Source organism: Coregonus clupeaformis, chromosome 18 (assembly GCF_020615455.1).
Source record: "Coregonus clupeaformis isolate EN_2021a chromosome 18, ASM2061545v1, whole genome shotgun sequence".
Lineage (NCBI taxonomy): Eukaryota > Metazoa > Chordata > Actinopteri > Salmoniformes > Salmonidae > Coregonus > Coregonus clupeaformis.
In genome coordinates, this window is record NC_059209.1 from 40318079 (window position 1) to 40343083 (window position 25005).

The 25005-nt window shown below is 43.8% G+C and overlaps 1 protein-coding gene across 1 annotated transcript in view; it reads left to right on the top strand.

The window, feature by feature from the left end:
* Positions 1 to 25005, top strand: part of LOC121581904 (ATP-binding cassette sub-family A member 2-like) — a 119844-nt gene that overhangs the window by 57592 nt on the left and 37247 nt on the right. The window contains exons 3-15 of the mRNA XM_041897299.2: positions 2403 to 2514; positions 3016 to 3173; positions 5389 to 5510; positions 5889 to 6002; positions 6095 to 6271; positions 7214 to 7435; positions 8139 to 8518; positions 8879 to 9038; positions 11656 to 11784; positions 11974 to 12141; positions 15217 to 15313; positions 17099 to 17272; positions 19757 to 19859. Coding sequence (XP_041753233.2) covers positions 2403 to 2514; positions 3016 to 3173; positions 5389 to 5510; positions 5889 to 6002; positions 6095 to 6271; positions 7214 to 7435; positions 8139 to 8518; positions 8879 to 9038; positions 11656 to 11784; positions 11974 to 12141; positions 15217 to 15313; positions 17099 to 17272; positions 19757 to 19859 — 2116 coding nt within the window. The remainder of the gene's footprint in view (positions 1 to 2402; positions 2515 to 3015; positions 3174 to 5388; positions 5511 to 5888; positions 6003 to 6094; positions 6272 to 7213; positions 7436 to 8138; positions 8519 to 8878; positions 9039 to 11655; positions 11785 to 11973; positions 12142 to 15216; positions 15314 to 17098; positions 17273 to 19756; positions 19860 to 25005) is intronic.

Sequence of the window (25005 nt, forward strand, 5' to 3'; positions counted from 1 at the left end):
GGTTGACTATCCCAAATGGCACCCTATATGTATTCCCTATTTAGTGCACTATTGGCCCTGGTAAGAAAATTGTGCAATATATACACTCTTAGAAAAAAGGGTTCCAAAAGGGTTCTTCGGCTGTCTCCATAGGCAAACCCTTTTTGGTTAAAGGTAAATACCCTATTTGGTTCCTGGTAGAACCATTTTGGGTTCCATGTAAAACCCTCTGTGGAAAGAGTTCTACAGGAACCCAAAACGTTTCTACTTGGAACCAAAAGGGTTCTACCTGGAACCAACAAGGGTTCTTCAAAAGGTTCTCCTATGGTGAGTGTACGGAATAAAGTGCCATTTATGAGAAGCGCTCACATAAGGGCTCCTTTGTCTGGAATTAGCTCAGCAGTGGGTGTTTCTAACTGTTATAGGTTATTCAATAAGACAGTAATAGCACCAGTGTAAGTGGCAGCGATTTAGTCTTAGATTGGTTTAAGATAAAGCAACGTTGGGGAGATGGATAAATTTTTATAATCACAGGGGGTAACTAATTTTTATACCCCTCCGCCATTCTCAAAGAGGCCTATTTGTTAAGCTAGGATGCTTGTTGTTCTATCCAAAGGGATGGATGGATGAAATATGAGGGAGTGAGGGATGGATGGATGAAATATGAGGGAGTGAGGGATGGATGGATGGAATATGAGAGAGTGAGGGATGGATGGATGGAATATGAGGGAGTGAGGGATGGATGGATGGAAATTGAGGGAGTGAGGGATGGATGGATGTAATATGAGGGAGTGAGGGATGGATGGATGGATAATGAAGTAGAATAGAGATTGTTGTTGTTGCCAGGCCCCACGCCCAGTGGGAGGATGAATCTACTGCTGCTGAAAGACAAAACAGTGAGAAAAACTCTTTATGGTAGTCATGGAAACATGGGCCATTCCATTGTACACTATTAGTATGGACCTAGTTCTTATTCCAGGCTTGGTGAAAGCGTGTCCAGCAGCAGTCACCGTTTATGAGTGGATGAGAAATCAGCAGACAGAATGATGTATGTCTCAGCCCTTACAGAGAATTCTGCCCTGACATCTGGGTACCTCTTCTCTCTGCTACTGACTTTGTGTTATCGGTGATCTGGGTTTCTGTTTCTCTCTGCTACTGACTGTGTGTTATCGGTGATCTGTGATTCTGTTTCTCTCTGCTACTGACTGTGTGTTATCTGTGATCTGGGTTTCTGTTTCTCTCTGCTACTGACTGTGTGTTATCGGTGATCTGTGATTCTGTTTCTCTCTGCTACTGACTGTGTGTTATCTGTGATCTGGATTTCTGTTTCTCTCTAACCCCCTCTCTCTTTTCTCCTTTTTGGTCTTTGGACCACATTCAAACCCTTGAACGAACCTCTTCCCTACCAATCCTTCAATCCGCTTCCCTCTCCTCTCTTTCCTGATTTTCCTGTGAATCCTATCCCTTTGTCCCATATATCTCTGTCATCCCTCTCTATCTCTCCCTACCCCTCTCTATCTCTGTCCTCCCTCTATCTCTGTCCTCCCTCTCTATCTCTGTCCTCCCTCTATCTCTGTCATCCCTCTCTATCTCTGTCCTCCCTCTCTTTCTCTCCCATCCCTCTATCTCTGTCCTCCCTCTCTATCTCTGTCCTCCCTCTCTATCTCTGTCCTCCCTCTCTATCTCTGTCCTCCCTCTATCTCTGTTTTCCCTCTCTATCTCTCCCTACTCCTCTCTATCTCTGTCCCTCTCTATCTCTCCCCTCCCTCTATCTCTGTCCTCCCTCTCTATCTCTCCCTACCCCGCTCTATCTCTGTCCTCCCTCTCCATCTCTCCCTACCCCTCTCTATCTCTCCCCTCCCTCTCTATCTCTGTCCTCCCTCTCTATCTCTCCCTACCCCTCTCTATCTCTGTCCTCCCTCTCCATCTCTCCCTACCCCTCTCTATCTCTGTCCTCCCTCTCTATCTCTCCCTACCCCTCTCTATCTCTGTCCTCCCTCTCTATCTCTCCCTACCCCTCTCTATCTCTGTCCTCCCTCTCTATCTCTCCCTACCCCTCTCTATCTCTCCCCTCCCTCTCTATCTCTCCCTCCCTCCTCTCTATCTCTCCCTACCCCCTCTCTATCTCTGTCCTCCCTCTCTATCTCTCCCTACCCCTCTCTATCTCTCCCCTCCCTCTCTATCTCTGTCCTCCCTCTCTATCTCTGTCCTTCCTCTCTATCTCTCCCCTCCCTCTATGTCTGTCCTCCCTCTCTATCTCTCCCTACCCCTCTCTATGTCTGTCCTCCCTCTCTATCTCTCCCTACCCCTCTCTATCTCTGTCCTCCCTCTCTATCTCTCCCTACCCCTCTCTATCTCTGCCCTCCCTACCTACCCTTTGTCCCTTTTCCTGTCCCTCCCTGGTGTCCATCCTGTCTGTCCAGCCTTCTACAGCGCATCACCCCTCACCTCAGCAGGCATCATCCCCATCATGCAGTCTCTGTGTCCCGACGGCCAGAGGGACGAGTTTGGCTTCCTGCAGTACAAGAACTCAACGTGAGTCACACAGTCAGTCAATCCCAGTCTCTCTCTCTCTATCTCTCTCTCTCTCTCTCTCTCTCTCTCTCTCTCTCTCTCTCTCTCTCTCTCTCTCTCTCTCTCTCTCTCTCTCTCTCTCTCTCTCTCTCTCTCTCTCTCTCTCTCTCTCTCTCTCTCAAGACAGACTCCATTTATTTTGTTTAATGTAACTTACCACTAATGGACTAACAGTGTTAATGTCTACAACACTTACAGTAATGGCAGAAGTGGACAGTGGTAGTTATCTGTAATTGTATGCATATAATAAATTAATCTCCCTCTGTTGATGTGTGGACTTCTCCTAATGGGAGAGGACTGTCATTGTGTCTTTGAACTATACCCTACACCTCTCTCAATGCACTCTCCTCTCAATGTACCCTCCCACCTGTTTTCTCCCTCTGTCGCTGTGTCCCTTCCTTTCACTCGCTCGACTCTCTTTCTCCCCGCTCTTCCCTCTCCCCCTTCTCCCCCCTCCCCCAGTGTGACCCAGTTGTTGGAACGGATCAGTGAGGTGGTGTTACAGAACCACCTGTTCACAGCAGACAGGCCAGGACTGGGCCAGGAGCTGGAGTACCTGGAGAGCCTCAGCACATCCACTGGGCCCTCCCCACTGGACAACGGCTTCAACACCAGCCAAGGTATGTGTGTCAGTGTCTGTCAGACACAGTGGCGTGTCAATAACATTTTGAATTGGGTGGCCAAGGTGGGGCACACACCAAGTTTAGTGGGGCCATAACATTTTGAACCTTAATTGATGCAAAGGTGGATTTTTTTCAATATAACTATGATGGTTCAACGCCAGTGGAGGCTGGTGACTTCAAAAATTGAGGAGGAAGGGAGACTCACGGTATAGGCGCGGGCCACACAGACTGTTGCAATGCTTGTTTGAAAAATAATCTAAAACAAATTACATTAACCTAAAACATTTATTAAAGGCATTTACAGTAAAATATTATGAGGAATGGGACAAGGCCAGTTTGTCTAGGGAATGATAGTGTGCAGGACAGGCTCATCAGCGGTGGTCAACCTTGCTCCACTGATCCCTGATCTACTCAGCGAGCAGAATCCTATTCCAGCCCAGCCCAATTGATTATCATGTGTGTTATTACTGGACTGAAACAGAACCCTGCACACCCAACAGACCTCCAGCAGGATTGGCCTGCTCCAGTTGTAATAGGTTTATACATTGTGTGTGATGTTTAACTGTAATTTTGTATACAACATTTGTTAATATAGGTACACATACAGTATAATCCATGGTATATCTATAGGATTATATAAACCCTTAGTCTCAACCCTGGGACATTCATTGGCACCTTTCTCTTCATCTGCAAACAGGCTTTCAAAGCGTTCCATATTTACATTACATTCATTTAGCAGACACTCTTATCCAGAGCGACTTACAGTTATTTTTTTATTTATTCATACTGGCCCCCCATGGGAATCAAACCCACAACCCTGGCGTTGCAAACACCATGCTCTACCAACTGAGCTACATCCCTGCCGGCCATTCCCTCCCCTACCCTGGACGATGCTGGGTCAATTGTGCGCCGCCCCATGGGTCTCCCGGTCGCGGCCGGCTACGACAGAGCCTGGATTCAAACCAGGATCTCTAGTGGCACAGCTAGCACTGCAATGCAGTGCCTTAGACCACTGCGCCACTCGGGAGGTTAATATTTGACAACAGAAACCATGAAAGAAACAGGCTTCATTATATTTAAATTAGACAGGACTGAATAGAATGTTGCTATTATCTCTCAGTCCTCAAAACTGGAGAATCTTTTCATAATGTCCTCCCACCAAATTACCTGCCCTGTTCAGTAGCCTACACTCTCCCTTTACTGACAGCTGGAGATGCAATTTCACCCTCTTCCATGGCTGTTACAAATGCATTTGGAGACTGTCTTTTTAATTTACAGTGATTACATCAAGATAGCTAGCTAATAGGAAGTTGGCTAGCTTATTATATTAATTTCACTTGGCTAAACAGTGTGTAAGGTTAGCTAGCTAGCTAGCTAGCAGCTCAGTTGAGTTAGCCTACAAAGTGGCCTAGCTAGCTAGCTAATAAATTGTTTTTAACATTTTCAAAATATATTTACTTACTTGAATAGGTTCTCTGACCGCCTCTGTTTTTCTCAATCTCAATCTATCCAACAATGGTGACCAACCTGTTCAGGCTTTGTCTTCTCGTTCCAAGTCCGACCAGTCCTTGTGGCATGTGTTCAGTTTGTTTTGAAACTTGATGCTATGTGGCTACTTACTTTTCCGGCTCCGGGAGAGGGGCGGGTCCATGAGTGGGGTGGCCCAGTCCTGGTGAAGATGCCACTGAGTGCTGCTGGAATCAGCTTCCGCGCCTCAAATGCTACTTGAGGAAAGTGTAATGCTGACATCAGATCAGCTCTCACTTGCATTACGCGCCGCTGGTCCCGCTTCATTGAGTTGATCAACTTGACTAACAACCTATCAGATCTCAGAATTTCTAGGGGTGGACCACCCTGGGCCAACCCCTGGACACGCCACTAGTCAGAGTGTGTGTATTGGTGTGTTGGACAGTTTGTGTGTGTGTGTGTGTGTTTCACCCAAATGATAGACATGCACAATAACATTTTGAGGGGGATTCAGTCTAGCACCTGTTGTAGTCTAATTCTGGGTGAAATGTTGCACAATAAAACAATGGGAGCATTCATCAGTGTGTTGGTATCTATCTTTATTTCATGAGTTTCTTTTTGTACCCAGCACCTGCAAGTTATTTAATGTGCGTGCACTGCTTTTGATAGAGTGCTGTGTGATCTCTATCAGAGAAGCAGTTCAGTATATTATCTGTGGTTGTGCTGTATGATTCCACCCCTGCAGGGTTCACCTTGGCCAGTGTGTTGAAGAACCAGTCAGTGTTCCATCAGTTCCTGGTCAGGAATCTGTCTCTCCCCAATAACACTGCCAGCCTACTGCTCTCCACTCCTGTCAACCTCAAAGAGGTCTGTGCTCCTGTCACACGCATACACACACACACACACACACTGTACCTCACCAGTCCCAATCAACCCCCTATGGAGTGTTTTATCATAGAGTAATGCATATTGTTTTAGCAGAGTTTATTCCAGTGTAGTCACATGACTGATGAACAGTGAAGGGAGAAACAATGTCTATTGGTTATATTTACATTTAGATAACACATTTTTGCCATCTAATCTTGAATATACACCCGATCGCCAATATTTCAGATTAGGCAAAGACCTGTGTGTGTGTGTGTGTGTGTGTGTGTGTGTGTGTGTGTGTGTGTGTGTGTGTGTGTGTGTGTGAGTGCATCCTGTTCTCTGAATGTGTGTGTCCTCTCTCCCCCTGCTGAACTGTAGGTCTACAACATGATATTTGGCCTGTACCCCAGAGCTGGAAGGGGGAGTAGTCACGGTTCTGGAGGGGCAAAAGAGACCGCACAAACCCCTGCAGAGAAGATCCTTCAACTGGAGGTAGGCTGCTAATTGGAAATATTACATTGAATTGAATTGATCTGAGTGGGTGTATTAGTTCTGCAGTAATCCCAATACTATCCTCCCCTCAGGAGAAGCTACTGGGAGCCATGCACAGGCTGGATGGAGGACTGATCCACAAAGCTTTACAAGACCCAACCAACACAGCCCATCGACAGGGTCTGCTCAAACTCATGTCCCAGGCGTTAGGCCTAGCAGGAGGAGAGGCAGGCCAGAGATACGACCCCCAGGGACTGAAGGAGGTGGAGGTACACTATCTGATATATTCTCCTCTACCTGATATATTCTCCTCTATCTGATATATTCTCCTCTACCTGATATATTCTCCTCTATCTGATATATTCTCCTCTACCTGATATATTCTCCTCTATCTGATATATTCTCCTCTACCTGATATATTCTCCTCTACCTGATATATTCTCCTCTATCTGATATATTCTCCTCTATCTGATATATTCTCCTCTACCTGATATATTCTCCTCTATCTGATATATTCTCCTCTATCTGATATATTCTCCTCTATCTGATATATTCTCCTCTATCTGATATATTCTCCTCTACCTGATATATTCTCCTCTACCTGATATATTCTCCTCTATCTGATATATTCTCCTCTACCTGATATATTCTCCTCTATCTGATATATTCTCCTCTATCTGATATATTCTCCTCTACCTGATATATTCTCCTCCTTTTCTTTCCTCCTTCCTCCTGTCTTTATTGAATCACTAACATTTATCGTACAGGACTACCATTGAAATAATTGATACCATATATGATGAAAATGATGAGGATGAGGATGATGATGATGATGATGAGGATGATAAGGAGGAGGAGGAGGAGGAGGAGGAGAGGAGTATGATGAGGATGATGATGAGGATGATGAGGATGATGATGATGATGATGATGATGAGGAGGAGGAGGAGGAGGAGGAGGAGGAGGACGAGGAGGAGGAAGAGGAGGAGAGGAGGATGATGATGATGATGAGAAGGAGGGGGAGGAGGATGATGATGATGATGATGATGAGAAGGAGGAGATGGAGAGGAGGAGGAGGAGGAGGAGGAGGAGGAGGAGCAGGAGGAGGAGGAGGAGGAGGAGGGAGGAGGAGGAGGAGGAGGAGGAGGGAGGAGGAGGAGGAGGAGGAGGAGGAATTGTATGTGCTGTTGATTGTTTTCTTTTTTCCCCCAAAGGGTGTTCTTCTGACTGGTGCCATGTTGGAAATGCTTACTTGTGTGGAGGATGGGACAAGTGAGCTGAGCAAGATCCTATTGGTTCCTGAGAAGCAGCAGTACCTGCTCCAGGCCTATCGCAACGCAGTGTGTGGTGGCGGGGAGGGACAGAGGACTGAGCGCTTTGGAGATTTAAGCCAGGAGCTGAGAGAACAGATAGACACACAGAGCCTCATTGACAAGGTATAGTACTGAGAGACAACGGCTTCGTCCCAAATGGCACCCTATTCCCTATTCAGTGCACTTCTTTTGACCAGGACCCATTGGGCTCAGGTCAAAAGTAGTGCACTATATAGGGAATAGGGTGCCATTTGGGGCACACTCGAAGGCTGCTTTGAACTGGGAATCCCCATGGTGAGCAAGGCCGAACTACTGCATTTGGCACCGACCTCGGTGCCCTTCCGGGGACCTTCGGTCCCTCCGGGCGACCTCCGGGGAAATCAGTTAACTTCCTGCATTTCAACACATTTTGCCATTGTTCAGAGAGAAACATTTGCAGTTTTATAATGCTATTCTACACATTTTGTCATGAGGCTAAAATAAAATGTTGCAGTTGTAAAGCTAATTTCCTATAATTCTACACTTTTTGCCATGGGGAAGAAAGAAACATGTGGTGTTTTATAGCTCATCTCATGCTATCGTTCACATTTTTCCATGAGGCTGAGAGAAGGTTGGGGGCCCCGGGGCACGTGCTCTGCATGCCCGTTCGGTAATCTGGCCCTGATATTGAGGTGCTTTTCACAAATCAAACAAATATAAATACTGTAAATACTGTGGATTGTGGAATGGCAGACAGTCCATGGCTCCTCAGTATATCTATGGACTCTCTCGCTCTCTTTCTCGCTCCCTCTCTCTCTCACTCTCCCTTTCTTTCTCTCCACACCAGCTGTGTCAGGAGAAGGCCAACTCCTCGGCTCCTCTGTCCCAGTCCCACCTGGGTGCTCTGCTGAAGGACCTGGCAGACGTGGAGAGGCTCGTCAGAGACGTAGACCTGCTGTCAGGCCTGGCTCGCCTGCTCCCTAAGGGGGCCTGTGCTGGGGGTCATACGGTCCCTGGGGCCCCCGCCAACACTACCACCTCCTGGGCCCTCAACACCACTACCTGGGGGCCCAACACCACCGAGACCCCCGGGGAGGAGGGAGGAGAGGAGGAGGGTGGAGGACGAGAGAAAGAGAAAGGGAAAGAAGAAGAGAATCCTCATTCCCAGTTTTCTGCATTTGTACAGCTGTGGGCAGGGCTGCAGCCTATTCTGTGTGGGAATGACAGGTACACGTGTGTCTGTGTAATGGGATCATTCCTGTGCCGTTGTTCTTTGACTGGAGATCAACCAGCCTGAGTGCCAGTCTGTTTGTGCTATCATGCCAATCCCCTGTCACTTACTGTCATGACAGCAATGTAATGGCTGGAGCACAAACAGATCCGGGACCAGGCTAGAGATCTACAGGGTATGCAGGCTTTTGTTCCAGCTGTATAAGAACACACCTGATTCAACTAATCAAGGGCGTAACGTTTTGAATTGATAAGGTGTGTTAGAGTTGTGCTGACACCAGGGTAGAGAAACACTGTGCTCTATACCAATGCTGTAAAGGCTAAAGTTGTTTATTTCTGTCTTCTGTCCATCCCCAGGATCATTGAGCCTGAGGCTTTAAAGCAGGGGAATATGAGCTCTCTGGGTTTCACCAGTAAAGAGCAGCGCAATCTGGGTTTACTAGTGCATCTGATGACTACAAATCCCAAGATCCTCTACTCTCCCGTCGGCTCACAGGTGGACAAAGTCATTCAGAAGGCAAGTACATGATGATGTTCTTTCAGCCTCTGTTATCTGTATCATTATGATGTATGTAAGCATGGATGGATGGATGTATCTATGTATATATATATATATGTATGTACCGTACCAGTCAAGAGTTTGGACACACCTACTCATTCAAGGGTTTTTCTTTATTTTTTATATTTTCTACATTGTAGAATAATAGTGAAGACATCAAAACTATGAAATAACACATATGGTATCATGTAGTAACCAAAAAAGTGTTAAACAAATCAAAATATATTTTATATTTGAGATTCTTCAAATAGCCATCCTTTGATGACAGCTTTGCACACTCTTGGCATTCTCTGAACAAGCTTCACCTGGAATGCTTTTCCAACAGTCTTGAAGGAGTTCCCACATATGCTGAGCACTTGTTGGCTGCTTTTCCATCACTCTGCGGTCCAACTCATCCCAAACCATCTCAATTGACAGTGTCACCAGCAATGCACCCCCACACCATCACACCTCCTCCTCCGTGCTTTACGTTGGGAACTACACATGCGGAGATCATCCGTTCACCCACACCGCGTCTCACAAAGAGATGTGTCTGTTACTTAAACTCTGTGAAGCATTTATTTGGGCTGCAATTTCTGAGGCTAGTAGCTCTAATGAACTTATCCCCTGCAGCAGAGGTAACTCTGGGTCTTCCATTCCTGTGGCCGTTCTCATGAGAGCCAGTTTCATCATAGCGCTTGATGGTTTTTGCGACTGCACTTGAAGAAACCTTCAAAGTTCTTTAAATATTTTGTATTGACTGACCTTGATGTCTTAAAGTAATTATGGACTGTCATTTCTCTTTGCTTATTTGAGCTGTTCATGCCATAATATGAACTTGGTATTTTACCAAATAGGGCTATCTTCTGTATACCCCCCTATCTTGTCACAACACAACTGATTGGCTCAAACTCATTAAGAAGGAAAGAAATTGCACAAATTAACTTTTAACAAGGCACACCTGTTAATTGAAATGCATTCCAGGCGACAACCTCATGAAGCTGGTTGAGAGAATGCCAAGAGTGTGCAAAGCTGTCATCAAGGCAAACGGTGAAGCTGGTTCAGAGAATGCCAAGAGTGTGCAAAGCTGTCATCAAAGGATGGCTATTTGAAGAATAACATATATTTTGATTTGTTTAACACTTTTTTGGTTACTACATGATTCCATATGTGTTATTTCATAGTTTTGATGTCTTCGCTATTATTCTACAATGTAGAAAATATTAAAAATAAAGAAAAACCTTTGAATGAGTAGGTGTGTCCAAACTTTTGACTGGTACTGTATATGTATGTATGTCTGTATGTATGTCTGTATGTATGTATGTATGTATGTATGTATGTATGTATGTATGTATGTATGTATGTATGTATGTATGTATGTATGTATGTATGTATGTATGTATGTATGTATGTATGTATGTATGTCTGTATGTATGTATGCATGTATGTATGTATGTATGTATGTATGTATGTATGTATGTATGCAGTGACTGGTGCCTTCTATGCTCTGTCCTCTGCAATAGAGTTATTCAGATGTCATTGTTGCATTGCTGGGTTAAACATTAGCAAGATATACAGCTATATATTGTCTATATTAATTTGATAAAGTAACATGAAAACGACTATGAAATGCATATGTATGCAAGATGTGATCCATCAAAGGCTGTATCAAGCCAACGCCCATAGTAAATCCATAAAATTAAATATCTCAACATTATCTGGATCTATTTCCTAATACCAAGACTAAACTGAGGACAGTGCTCCATTGGTTGTTTCATATATATTGCTGAATATAGCCACTGTCAGGGATATTGAGACCAGTGGAGGCTGCTGAGGGTATGACGGCTCATAATAATGTCCGGAACGGAGCAAATGGAATGGTATCAAACACCTGGAAACCAATGTGTTTGATGTATTTGATACCATTCCACTAATTCCGCTCCAGCCATTACCACTAGCTCGTCTTCCCCAATTAAGGTGCCACAAAACCCCTGTGATTGAGACTCATATTAAGAAGAATAGGGAATGTGGTCTTTAGTCATTTATCAGACACTTTTAGACTCTCAGCGTATTGAGAACATGTTGGGAATTCAGTAGGAATCCCACGGTCATTTGTTTTCCAGCCTTACACATTAATCATGAAGCATGTTCTGTATATTGGTTTAGAGCACGATTTGTAGGAAGTCAATGAGCTGCTAAATTAATCATGCTCCTCCTCAGTGCCCGGAGGTCTCACTATACCACAATATATGCAGAAATGGCCATCGATTCTGTTTCTCTGTACATCCCACTAGTTACCACAGGCTTGTTATTGGCAGACGGTTGATTTCTTATCTTAGCAAGTGGACTGGAGGAGGGAGGTTGAGAAATGATTAAAACTATAGAGATGGAGGGAGAGAGGTAGAGAGTGGAGAGAATGGTTGAAAGGATGTGGATAGAGCAACTGGATACAGAAATGGGACTGGGATAGCTCTGGTCCAGGGTGTTAGCTGAGAAGGCCTAGTGCCAGCAAGCCGCACGTAAAACCCTGGACCAGAGCTAGGACTGGTATAGATTCTGCGTTGATGGTGACGTGCTTTGCTTGCTGTCTGTGTAGGCCAATGAGACGTTTGCATTTGTGGGGAACGTGACTCACTACGCCCGGGTGTGGCTCAACATCTCTGCCCAGCTCAGGACCTACCTGGAGGAGGGCAAGCTGCACCACCACCTGGCCTGGCTACAGCAGGTAACACACAGTATTCACCTAACTTAATAAGATAACGCATACACATAATACAAATAACACATAGTATTTTTTGTCCCCCACACAGTACATTTATACAGTCCATATCTTGCCTGATAAGCCCATACGTACACATACTGGAACATAAACACATACACACATACACAACTTGTTATATCCTCCTCTTAATAGTTGACCTCTGACCTGCGTGGTCACCCAGAGCTGCTGAACGGGACGGACAGTGACCTGCTGCATGGGCTACTGGAGGGCAACTACACCCTGTCCAACACCTCCACCCTGCTGGAGCAGCTGGACACCATCGACAACGCAGCCTGCGGCTGGACACACTTCATGTCCAAGGTCAGTATCCATGAGACGAGCCGTTGGTTGTGTCCCAAATGGCACCCTATTCACTATCAAGTGCGCTACTTTTGGTCAGAGCCAAGAGGGATCTGGCCTAAAGTAGTGCACTGCAGTACAGTATATAAGCAAATAGGATGGCATTTCAGACACAGCCTGTATGTAATACCAGTGTGCAGGCAGGATGTACTGTTGACATGGGTGGTCTGATTCAGACTGATACAGGAAGAGCGATGGTACTTCATTACATTGATCCAGTCCCACAGACAGTGGGCGTACAGTAATATAAGCATTAAGAATCAGTACCACACAGCATGCAAAGCTAAAATCAAATCAAATCAAATGTTATTGGTCACATGCGCCGAATACAACAGGTGCATGTGGTACAACAGGTGCAGACATTACAGTGAAATGCTTACTTACAGCCCTTAACCAACAGTGCATTTATTTATTTTAAAAAAAGTACAAATAAAACAACAACAAAAAAAGTGTTGAGAAAAAAAAGAGCAGAAGTAAAATAAAATAACAGTAGGGAGGCTATATATACAGGGGGGTACCGTTGCAGAGTCAATGTGCGGGGGCACCGGCTAGTTGAGGTAGTTGAGGTAATATGTACATGTGGGTAGAGTTAAAGTAACTATGCATAAATAATTAACAGAGTAGCAGCAGCGTAAAAAGGATGGGGTGGGGGCAGTGCAAATAGTCCAGGTAGCCATGATTAGCTGTTCAGGAGTCTTATGGCTTGGGGGTAGAAGCTGTTGAGAAGTCTTTTGGACCTAGACTTGGCACTCCGGTACCGCTTGCCGTGCGGTAGCAGAGAGAACAGTCTATGACTAGGGTGGCTGGAGTCTTTGACAATTTTGAGGGCCTTCCTCTGACACCGCCTGGTATAGAGGTCCTGGATGGCAGGAAGCTTGGCCCCAGTGATGTACTGGGCCGTACGCACTACCCTCTGTAGTACCTTGCGGTCGGAGGCCAAGCAGTTGCCATACCAGGCGGTGATGCAACCAGTCAGGATGCTCTCGATGGTGCAGCTGTATAATTTTTTGAGGATCTGAGGACCCATGCCAAATCTTTTCAGTCTCCTGTGGAATAGGCTTTGTCGTGCCCTCTTCACGACTGTCTTGGTGTGTTTGGACCATGATAGTTTGTTGGTGATGTGGACACCAAGGAACTTGAAGCTCTCAACCTGTTCCACTACAGCCCCGTCGATGAGAATGGGGGCGTGCTCAGTCCTCTTTTTTTTCCTGTAGTCCACAATCATCTCCTTTGTCTTGGTCACGTTGAGGGAGAGGTTGTTGTCCTGGCACCACACGGCCAGGTCTCTGACCTCCTCCCTATAGGCTGTCTCATCGTTGTCGGTGATCAGGCCTACCACTGTTGTGTCGTCGGCAAACTTAATGATGGTGTTGGAGTCGTGCCTGGCCATGCAGTCATGGGTGAACAGAGAGTACAGGAGGGGACTGAGCACGCACCCCTGAGGGGGCCCCCGTGTTGAGGATCAGTGTGGCAGATGTGTTGTTACCTACCCTTACCACCTGGGGGCGGCCCGTCAGGAAGTCCAGGATCCAGTTGCAGAGGGAGGTGTTTAGTCCCAGGGTCCTTAGCTTAGTGATGAGCTTAGAGGGCACTATGGTGTTGAATGCTGAGCTGTAGTCAATGAATAGCATTCTCACGTAGGTGTTCCTCTTGTCCAGGTGGGAAAGGGCAGTGTGGAGTGCAATAGAGATTGCATCATCTGTGGATCTGTTGGGGCGGTATGCAAATTGGAGTGGGTCTAGGGTTTCTGGGATAATGCTGTTGATGTGAGCCATGACCAGCCTTTCAAAGCACTTCATGGCTACAGACGTCAGTGCTACGGGTCGGTAGTCATTTAGGCAGGTTATCTTAGAGTCCTTGGGCATGGGGACTATGGTGGTCTGCTTGAAACATGTTGGTATTACAGACTCAGTCAGGGACATGTTGAAAATGTCAGTGAAGACACTTGCCAGTTGGTCAGCACATGCTCGGAGTACACGTCCTGGTAATCCGTCTGGCCCTGCGGCCTTGTGAATGTTGACCTGCTTAAAAGTCTTACTCACATCGGCTACGGAGAGCGTGATCACATAGTCATCCGGAACAGCTGGTGCTCTCATGCATGCTTCAGTGTTGCTTGCCTCGAAGCGAGCATAGAAGTGGTTTAGCTCGTCTGGTAGGCTTGTGTCACTGGGCAGCTCGCGGCTGTGCTTCCCTTTGTAGTCTGTAATAGTTTTCAAGCCCTGCCACATACGATTCAATCTTAGTCCTGTATTGACTCTTTGCCTGTTTGATGGTTCGTCGGAGGGCATAGCGGGATTTCTTATAAGCGTCCGGGTTAGAGTCCCGTTCCTTGAAAGCGGCAGCTCTACCCTTTAGCTCAGTGCGGATGTTTCCTGTAATCCATGGCTTCTGGTTGGGGTATGTACGTACGGTCACTGTGGGGACGACATCATCGATGCACTTATTGATGAAGCCAGTGACTGATGTGGTGTACTCCTCAATGCTGTCTGAAGAATCCCGGAACATGTTCCAGTCTGTGCTAGCAAAACAGTCCTGTAGCTTAGCATCTGCGTCATCTGACCACTTTTTTATTAACCGAGTCACTGGTGCTTCCTGCTTTAGTTTTTGCTTATAAGCAGGAATCAGGAGGATAGAGTTATGGTCAGATTTGCCAAATGGAGGGCGAGGGAGAGCTTTGTATGCGTCTCTGTGTGTGGAGTAAAGGTGGTCTAGAGTTTTTTTTCCTCTGGTTGCACATTTAACATGCTGGTAGAAATTAGGTAGAACGGATTTAAGTTTCCCTGCATTAAAGTCCCCAAGATTCGTCCCAAATGCCACCCTATTCTCTACATAGTGCACTACTTTTAACCATAGCCCATAGGACAGGGACTATTGTTACCAGTGTTGCAGATATAGATGGTTCCTGTGCTCTTGGCTCCAACCTGTGTGTGTTTGTATGTCTTTCAGAAGGGATCAAGGCAGGAGATTAACTTTCCGTTGACTGCAGGGAAAATAGATCAATCCAATTTTTTTGTATTTTTCATCTTCCTGTTCCAGGTCAGCGTGGATATCTTCAAGGGTTTCCCTGATGAAGACAGCATCGTCAACTATACTCTGAACCAAGCCTACCATGATAACATCTCAGTGTTTGCCAGTGAGTACAGTACAGTAACTACTCAATAGGAGAGACTACTCTATTTCATCATAAGATATGAAAACGTAATTGTCCATTACATTTTCACAAAATGGATATGTGTCTTTGGCACTCTGGCTTAACAGTAAAAACAGATCATAGATAATGGCCAGGCGCAGGGGTCAGATGGGTATTACTGAAAGGGCAGCAGCTGTGGCATGCAGATAGCCTCCAGTCGGAAAATAAATGTCACTTTATGAGGAAGTAATGTCAAAGCTATAGTGTAGATATATATACACTACCAGTCAAAAGTTTGGACACACCTACTCATTCAAGGGTTTTTCTTTATTTTTACTATTTTTTTTACATTGTACAATAATAGTGAAGACATCAAAACAATGAAATAACACATATGGAATCATGTAGTAACCAAAAAAGTGTTAAACAAATCAAAGTATATTTTATATCTGAGATTCTTCAAATAGCCACCCTTTGCCTTGATGAAAGCTTTGCACACTCTTGGCATTCTCTCAACCAGCTTCATGAGGAACTCACCTGGAATGCATTTCAATTAACAGGTGTGCCTTCTTAAAAGTTAATTTGTGGAATTTCTTTCCTTCTTAACGCGTTTGAGCCAATCAGTTGTGTTGAGACAAGGTAGGGGGTTATACAGAAGATAGCCGTATCTGGTAAAAGACCAAGTCCATATTATGGCAAGAACAGCTCAAATAAGCGAGAAGAGAAACGACAGTCCATCATTACTTTAAGACATGAAGGTCAGTCAATACGGAACATTTCAAGAACTTTGAACGTTTCTTCAAGTGCAGTCGCAAAAACCATCAAGCGCTATGATGAAACTGGCTCTCATGAGGTCCGCCACAGGAATGGAAGACCCAGAGTTACCTCTGCTGCAGGGGATAAGTTCATTAGAGTTACCAGCCTCAGAAATTGCAGCCCAAATAAATGCTTCACAGAGTTCAAGTCACAGACACGTCTCAACATCAACTGTTCAGAGGGGTAAATCAGGCCTTCATGGTCGAATTGCTGCAAAGAAACCATTACTAAAGGACACCAATAAGAAGAAGAGACCTGCTTGGGCCAAGCAACAAGAGAAATGGACATTAGGTGTGGGTGAACGGATGATCTCCACATGTGTAGTTCCCACCGTAAAGCATGGAGGAGGAGGTGTGATGGTGTGGGGGTGCTTTGCTGGTGACACTGTCTGTGATTTATTTAGAATTCAAGGCACATATAACCAGCATGGCTACCACAGCATTCTGCAGGGATACACCATCCCATCTGGTTTGGGCTTAGTGGGACTATCATTTGTTTTTCAACAGGACAATGACCCAACACACCTCCAGGCTGTGTAAGGGCTATTTGACCAAGAAGGAGAGTGATGGAGTGCTGCATCATCCACAATCCTCCGACCTCAACCCAATTGAGATGTTTTGAGATGAGTCGGACGGCAGAGTGAAGGAAAAGCAGCCAACAAGTGCTCAGCATATGTGTGAACTCCTTCAAGACTGTTGGAAAATCATTCCAGGTGAAGCTGGTTGAGAGAATGCCAAGAGTGCACAAAGCTGTCATCATGGCAAAGGGTGGCTATTTGAAGAATCTCAAATGTAAAATATATTTTGATTTGTTTAGCACTATTTTGGATACTACATGATTTCATATGTGTTATTTCATAGTTTTGATGTCTTCACTGCTATTCTACAATGTAGAACATAGTAAAAATAAAGAAAAACCCTTAAATGAGTAGGTGTGTCCAAACATTTGACTGGTACTGTAACTCGCTTCCAGGTGTGATATTCCAGACCAACAGAGATGGCTCCCTGCCTCCTCATGTCCTCTATAAGATCAGACAGAACTCCAGCTTCACAGAGAAAACCAACGAGATCCGCCGGGCCTACTGGCGCCCGGGGCCAAATACAGGGGGAAAGTTCTACTTTCTCTACGGCTTTGTGTGGATCCAGGGTACGTGACCAGAATCCTCCATCTTGACTACTGAAGGGTAAATGTAGACTGAAATGTTGCCAGGATGTTTCTGCTTTAGACAAATTTAGCCAACTCTAGGCAACACTAAACAATTGTATCGAACTCCAGCCAATTCTAGCCAAATCTATCCAACTCTATCCAATTCTATCCAACTCTATCCAACTCCAGCCAATTCTAGCCAACTCTATCCAACTCTAACCAACTCTAGCCAACTCTAGACAACTCTAACCAACACTAGCCAACTCTATCCAACTCTATCCAACTCTATTCAACTCTAGCCAACTCTATCCAACTCTATCCAACTCTATCCAACTCTATCCAACTCTAGCCAACTCTAGCCAACTCTAGCCAACTCTAGCCAACTTTATATCCAACTCTATCCAACTCTAGCCAACTCTATCCAACTCTAGCCAACTCTAGCCAATTCTAGCCAACTCTAGCCAATTTTAGCCAACACTAGCCAACTCTAGCCAACTCTAGCCAACTCCAGCCAACTCTAGCCAATTCTAGCCAACTCTAGCCAATTCTAGCCAACACTAGCCAACTCTAGCCAACTCTAGCCAACTCTAGCCAACTCTATCCAACTCTATCCAATTCTAGCCAACACTAGCCAACTCTAGCCAACTCTAGCCAACGCTATCCAACTCTAGCCAACTCTAGCCAACTCTAGCCAACTTTAGACAACTCTATCCATCTCTAGCCAACTCTAGCCAACACTAGCTAACACTAGAAAACACTAGACAATTCTATCCAACTTTTGCCAACTCTAGACAACACAAGAAAATTCTATCCAACTTTTGCCAACTCTAGACAACTCTAGCCAACTCTATCCAATTCTAGCCAACTCTATCCAACTCTAGCCAACTTTAGCCAACTCTATCCAACTCTATCCAACTCTAGCCAACTCTAGCCAACTCTAGCCAACTCTAGCCAATTTTAGCCAACACTAGCCAACTCTAGCCAACTCTAGCCAACTCTAGCCAACTCTATCCAACTCTATCCAACTCTATCCAACTCTAGCCAACTCTATCCAATTCTAGCCAACTCTAGCCAATTGTAGCCAACACTAGCCAACTCTAGCCAACTCTATCCAACTCTAGCCAACTCTAGCCAACACTAGACAACACTAGACAACACTAGACAATTATATCCAACTTTTGCCAACTCTAGACAACACTAGACAATTCTATCCAACTTTTGCCAACTCTAGCCAACTCTATCCAATTCTAGCCAACTCTATCCAACTCTAGCCAACTTTAGCCAACTATATCCAACTCTATCCAACTATATCCAACTCTAGCCAACTCTAGCCAATTTTAGCCAACACTAGCCAACTCTAGCCAACTCTAGCCAATTCTATCCATCTCTTTCCAACTCTAGCCAACTCTAGCCAATTTTAGCCAACACTAGCCAACTCTAGCCAACTCTAGCCAACTCTATCCAACTCTAGCCAACTCTATCCAATTCTAGCCAACTCTAGCCAACACTAGCCAACTCTAGCCATTTCTAGCCAACTCTAGCCAACTCTAGCCAACTCTATCCAAGTCTAGCCAACTCTAGCCAACTCTATCCAATTCTAGCCAGCTCTAGCCAACTTTAGCCAGCTCTAAACAACTACCTAGCCATTAGCATCAGCATCACAGCTACAAAGAAATTAGACAAAGCAAAAACAGACTGGCACCCTGGCTATTTCAAATTATTAATATGAAAAAAACTATTGGCTCTTGTGTTTTATACAGAATTTGAATTCTGGTATTTTCAAATGTTGTTGTGTCGTTGTTGTATCGTTGTTGTGTTGTTGTCATATCGTTGTTGTGTTGTTGTTGTGTCGTTGTTGTGTCATTGTTGTTTTGTTGCTTGGTAGTAAAGAAGACATCTCAAAACTCAAAGCTGTACTTGTTGTTTCAGCGTTATCTGCAGGTGAAACTATAAACAGAATATACATCGACTATAGACTATACATCAACTGCCAAAAGCGGGTTCACTGAGGACACAATTGTTTTGTCAAAAGTATTGTTTTGTGGTGTTTTATTAAGAAAATGATTTATTGTGGTAAACTGCTTATCCTGGCAATCCTGAGGTGGGCAACGCCAAACTGCAGATCCAGCACTTTCTCTCCGACACTCATCTTTTATTTAAGAAGCAGGAGAGTAAGAGACAAGCTGCTTATTTGACACATAAAGTTAATACAGATAATGCATGGGAACTGACATGGCAGTCTGTTGAGCGTATATAGAGACATCCTGGGCTCACCAAGACAATACAGTTGATTTAATCCAGAACAGATTGATTTTACCTTTGCATTGTTAACCACACTGATAGCCACATTGCATCGGGTAGTGTGTTTAGGATAGAACTTGATGGAAAGGCTTATTCACTAAGAGTGGCCCTGTCATCTCTGCTGCGTCTTGATGCGTGTACGTGCGCGTGTGTCTTCCTGTCTGCCTGCCTGTGTTTCCTCAGACATGATGGAGAGAGCCATCATTAACACGTTTGTGGGCCATGACGTGGTGGAGCCTGGGAACTATGTTCAGATGTTCCCCTACCCCTGCTACACCAGAGACGAGTAAGACGTGGAACTCGCTCTATACACCTCTCCTCTCTTCTCTCTCACGTTCTGTTCATTCTGTCACTTCTATTTCTATGTTATTCTGAGATGATGACTTTGCTTTGTCCCTGTATATTAGATAGATAGGTAAATAATGAAATATGTCACACGTCTTCCTTTGGTAGCTACACTAGAGATGAGTAAGACATGTTACTGTATCTATTCTTTACTCTAATTTGCTCTCTATCTCTCTCAGATCCTGACTCTCATTTATGTCCAAATCCTAATTTAAGATGCATGTGCATAACTCTCACTGTTATAAATAACATTCAAATTATGCATGGGTTAGGGGAGAGTGGGGTAAGATGAGAGTTTTTTTTTTTTACATTCAGCATCACTCAGTCAAGGGAAATATAGAGTATCAGTCAAAAGTTTGGACACACCTACTCATTCCATGGTTTTTCTTTATTTGTACTATTTTCTACATTGTAGAATAATAGTGAAGACATCAAAACTATGAAATAACACCTATGGAATCATGTAGTTAAACAAATAAAAATATATTTTATATTTGAGATTCTTCAAATAGCCACCCTTTGCCTTGATGACAGCTTTGCACACTCTTGGCATTCTCTCAACCAGCTTCATGAGGTAGTCACCTGGAATGTATTTCAATTAACAGGTGTGCCTTCTTCAAAGTTAATTTGTGGAATTTCTTTCCTTCTTAATGCGTTTAAGACAATCAGTTGTGTTGTGACAAGGTGTGGGGGTGGGGGGGTATACAGAAGATAGCGCTATTTGGTAAAAGACTAAGTCCATATTATGGCAAGAGCAGCTCAAATAAGCAAAGAGAAACAACAGTTCATCATTGCTTTAAGACATGAAGTTCAGTCAATACGGAACATTTCAAGAACTTTGAAAGTTTCTTCAAGTGAAATCGCAAAAACCATCAAGCGCTATGATGAAACTGGCTCTCATGAGGACCGCCACAGAAATGGAAGACCCAGAGTTACCTATGCTGCAGAAGATAAGTTAATTAGAGTTACCAGCCTCAGAAATTGCAGCCCAAATAAATGCTTCACAGAGTTGAAGTAACAGACACATCTCAACATCAACTGTTCAGAGGTGACTGTGTGAATCAGGCCTTCATGGTCGAATTGCTGCAAATAAACCACTACTAAAGGACACCAATAATAAGAAGAGACCTGATTGGTCCATGAAACACGAGCAATGGACATTAAACCGGTGGAAATGTGTCCTTTGGTCTGGAGTCCAAATTGGAGATTTTTGATTCCAACCACCGTGTCTTTGTGAGACGCAGTGTGGGTGAACGGATGATCTCTGCATGTGTATTTCCCACCGTAAAGCATGGAGGAGGAGGTGTTATGGTGTGGGGGTGCTTTGCTGGTGACACTGTCTGTGATTTATTTAGAATTCAAGGCACACTTAACCAGAATGGCTGCCACAGCATTCTACAGTGATATGCCATCCCATCTGGTTTGGGCTTAGTGAGACTATCATTTGTTTTTCAACAGGACAATGACCCAACACACCTCCAGGCTGTGTAAGGGCTATTTGACCATGAAGCAAAGTGATGGAGTGCTGCATCAGATGACCTGGCCTCCACAATCCTCCGACCTCAACCCAATTGAGATGGTTTGGGATGAGTCGGACGGCAGAGTGAAGGAAAAGCAGCCAACAAGTGCTCAGCATATGTGGGAACTCCTGCAAGACTGTTGGAAAAGCATTCCAGGTGAAGCTGGTTGAGAGAATGTCAAGAGTTTGCAAAGCTGTCATCAAGGCAAAGGGTGGCTATTTGAAGAATTTCAAATATAAAATATATTTTGATTTGTTTAACACTTTTTTGTTTACTACATGATTCCATATGTGTTATTTAATAGTTTTGATGTCTTCGCTATTGTTCTACAATGTAGAAAATAGTAAAAATAAAGAAAAACCCTTGAATGAGTAGGTGCGTCCAAACTTTGGCTGGTAGTGTAGTATTCTTTCTAACAAAGATATCTACATATATTTCAGGATATTGTGTATCCCTGGACATAATCAGAATTCATGTAAACATTGCAGTTTTGAAAATATAGCTTGTCCAAAAGGGATCTCTTGACACAACTTACCCTCTGTATGGGGTATGTTGAGCGCGGGACAGGGTAAGTTAAGCCGCCTACAAATTTTTGTACTGAATTAAATATTATCACTACCTTTTTAAAACCTGCCTATCTTTATCTCCAAAACACAATTCAACACAATCACAATCACTTTTTGTCTCTTAATAATTTTAAGCATCTTTTAACACAGGCTGAACACCTAACAAACACTTTGTACTTTTTACTTTACACTTTTAACATAGGCCAGGCCTTGTTAACTCATATCCCAGTGATAATGCCCTGACGTAGTGAATGACCTGCAGAGAGCTGGGACCAAAGTAACAAAGCCTACCATCAGTAACACACTACGCCGCCCGGGACTCAAATCCTGCAGTGCCAGACGTGTCCCCCTGCTTAAGCCAGTACATGTCCAGGCCCGTCTGAAGTTTGCTAGAGTGCATTTGGATGATCCAGAAGAGGATTGGGAGAATGTCATATGGTCAGATGAAACCAAAATAGAACTTTTTGGTAAAAACTCAACTCGTCGTGTTTGGAGGACAACGAATGCTGAGTTGCATCCAAAGAACACCATACCTACTGTGAAGCATGGGGGTGGAAGCATCATGCTTTGGGGCTGTTTTTCTGCAAAGGGACCAGGACGACTGATCTGTGTAAAGGAAAGAATGAATGGGGCCATGTATCGTGAGATTTTGAGTGAAAACCTCCTTCCATCAGCAAGGGCATTGAAGATGAAACGTGGCTGGGTCTTTCAGCATGACAATGATCCCAAACACACCGCCCGGGCAACGAAGGAGTGGCTTCGTAAGAAGCATTTCAAGGTCCTGGAGTGGCCTAGCCAGTCTCCAGATCTCAACCCCATAGAAAATCTTTGGAGGCAGTTGAAAGTCCGTGTTGCCCAGCGACAGCCCCAAAACATCACTGCTCTAGAGGAGATCTGCATGGAGGAATGGGCCAAAATACCAGCAACAGTGTGTGAAAACCTTGTGAAGACTTACAGAAAACGTTTGACCTGTGTCATTGCCAACAAAGGGTATATAACAAAGTATTGAGAAACTTTTGTTATTGACCAAATACTTATTTTCCACCATAATTTGCAAATAAATTCATTAAAAATCCTACAATGTGATTTTCTGGAGAAAAAAATGCTCATGTTGTCTGTCATAGTTGACGTGTACCTATGATGAAAATTACAGGCCTCTCTCATCTTTTTAAGTAGGAGAACTTGCACAATTGGTGGCTGACTAAATACTTTTTTCCCCCACTGTATATGACACACATTGTGCGTGTTCATTTATTTTATACAGTAATTCATGTTTCCTCCCCTGAGATTTGAACTCACAACCTCTTTGTGCAAAGCATTCGAATCATCCTACTACGCTACAATGTCTGTGTCAATAACTGATTTCACCTGTATTGCTACACTTTGAACTTCTAAGTAAATATCAGCATTGTTAAAAGTACAATCAAGAAAAACTAATTTTTTTAAATTTATCATAGTGATTAAGAAGTAACATTAAAACAGAGTAATGAATATACCCCACCAACATTAGACAACTATTCAGAAAAACCTAGCATTGTGTAGTTAAATAAGTGAATCAAATGAATGATGAAAGAATAGTCAGATTCATTGATAATTTACACAGCCATGGTGGCGTAGCAGCAAGATCAGAATGCCATGAACCAAGAGGATGTGAGTTCAAATCCTAGGTAAGGACGCGTTGAAGAATAATTACTTTATAAATAAACATGCACAATGTAATCATATGTGTCAAATATGTAGGTTGAAAACATAGTATGTTAAAAGCACTGTTTGTGTAACCAGTTGCACAGTCTTCTCTTAGTTAAGATGCCAAATAAGAAGTTATAGTTGAATAAACAAATGAGAAAGTTGAGCAAACACATCATTTTAGATTTACTGAATTTTTGCCGAAGTTTTCTCAAGTTGGAGCTAAGTCTGGGTAACACTTGGACCGAAAAGTTGAGTAAAATATAAAAAAGGCTGTGGAACCAGTTACTTAATAATAATTAGTTTAAACATTTAGATTTGTGGATTTTTTTTTACAGTGTATATTAGCCCACACAGCTTCAAGGATGCACTTTCATGCTAGGTTTAGGACCTCATATTGAAGCTTATAGAGACCCCAACTGATGTATCGAACAATCTTAAAATGATATACTTTGATTTAGATACAAGCATCATGAAACCTCTAGCACAAAACATGTATGGGACCTACAGTGCCTTGGATTACAACCTGTAATTTAAGTGGATTTTTATTTGGATTTCATGTAATGGACATTCACAAAATAGTCCAAATTGGTGAAGTGAAATGAAAAAAAGAACTTGTTTCAAAAAATTCTACAAAATAAATAACGGAATAGTGGTGCGTGCATATGTATTCACCCCCTTTGCTATGAAGACCCTAAATAAGATATGGTGCAACCAATTACCTTTAGAATTAGTAAAATATATAATTAGTTAAATATAGTCCACCTATGTGCAATCTATGTGTCACATGATCTCAGTATGTATACACATGTTCTGAAAGGCCCCAGAGTCTGCAACACCACTAAGCAAGGGGCACCCCCAAGCAAGCGGCACCATGAAGACCAATGAGCTCTCCAAACAGGTCAGGGACAAAGTTGTGGAGAAGTATAGATCAGGGTTGGGTTATAAAATAATATCTGAAACGTTGAACATCCCACGGAGCACCATTAAATCCATTATAAAAAAATGGAAAGAATATGGCACCACAACAAACCTGCCAAGCGAGGGCCGCCCACCAAAACTCACGGACCAGGCAAGGAGGGCGTTAATCAGAGAGGCAACAAAGAGACCAAACAAAGGCAACAAAGAGACCCTGAAGGACCTGCAAAGTTCCACAGTGGAGATTGGAATATCTGTCCATAGGACTACTTTAAGCCGTACACTCCACAGAGCTGGGCTTTACGGAAGAGTTGCCAGAAATAAGCCATTGCTTAAAGAAAGAAATAACCCAACACGTTTGATGTTCGCCAAAAGACATGTGGGAGACTCCCCAAAC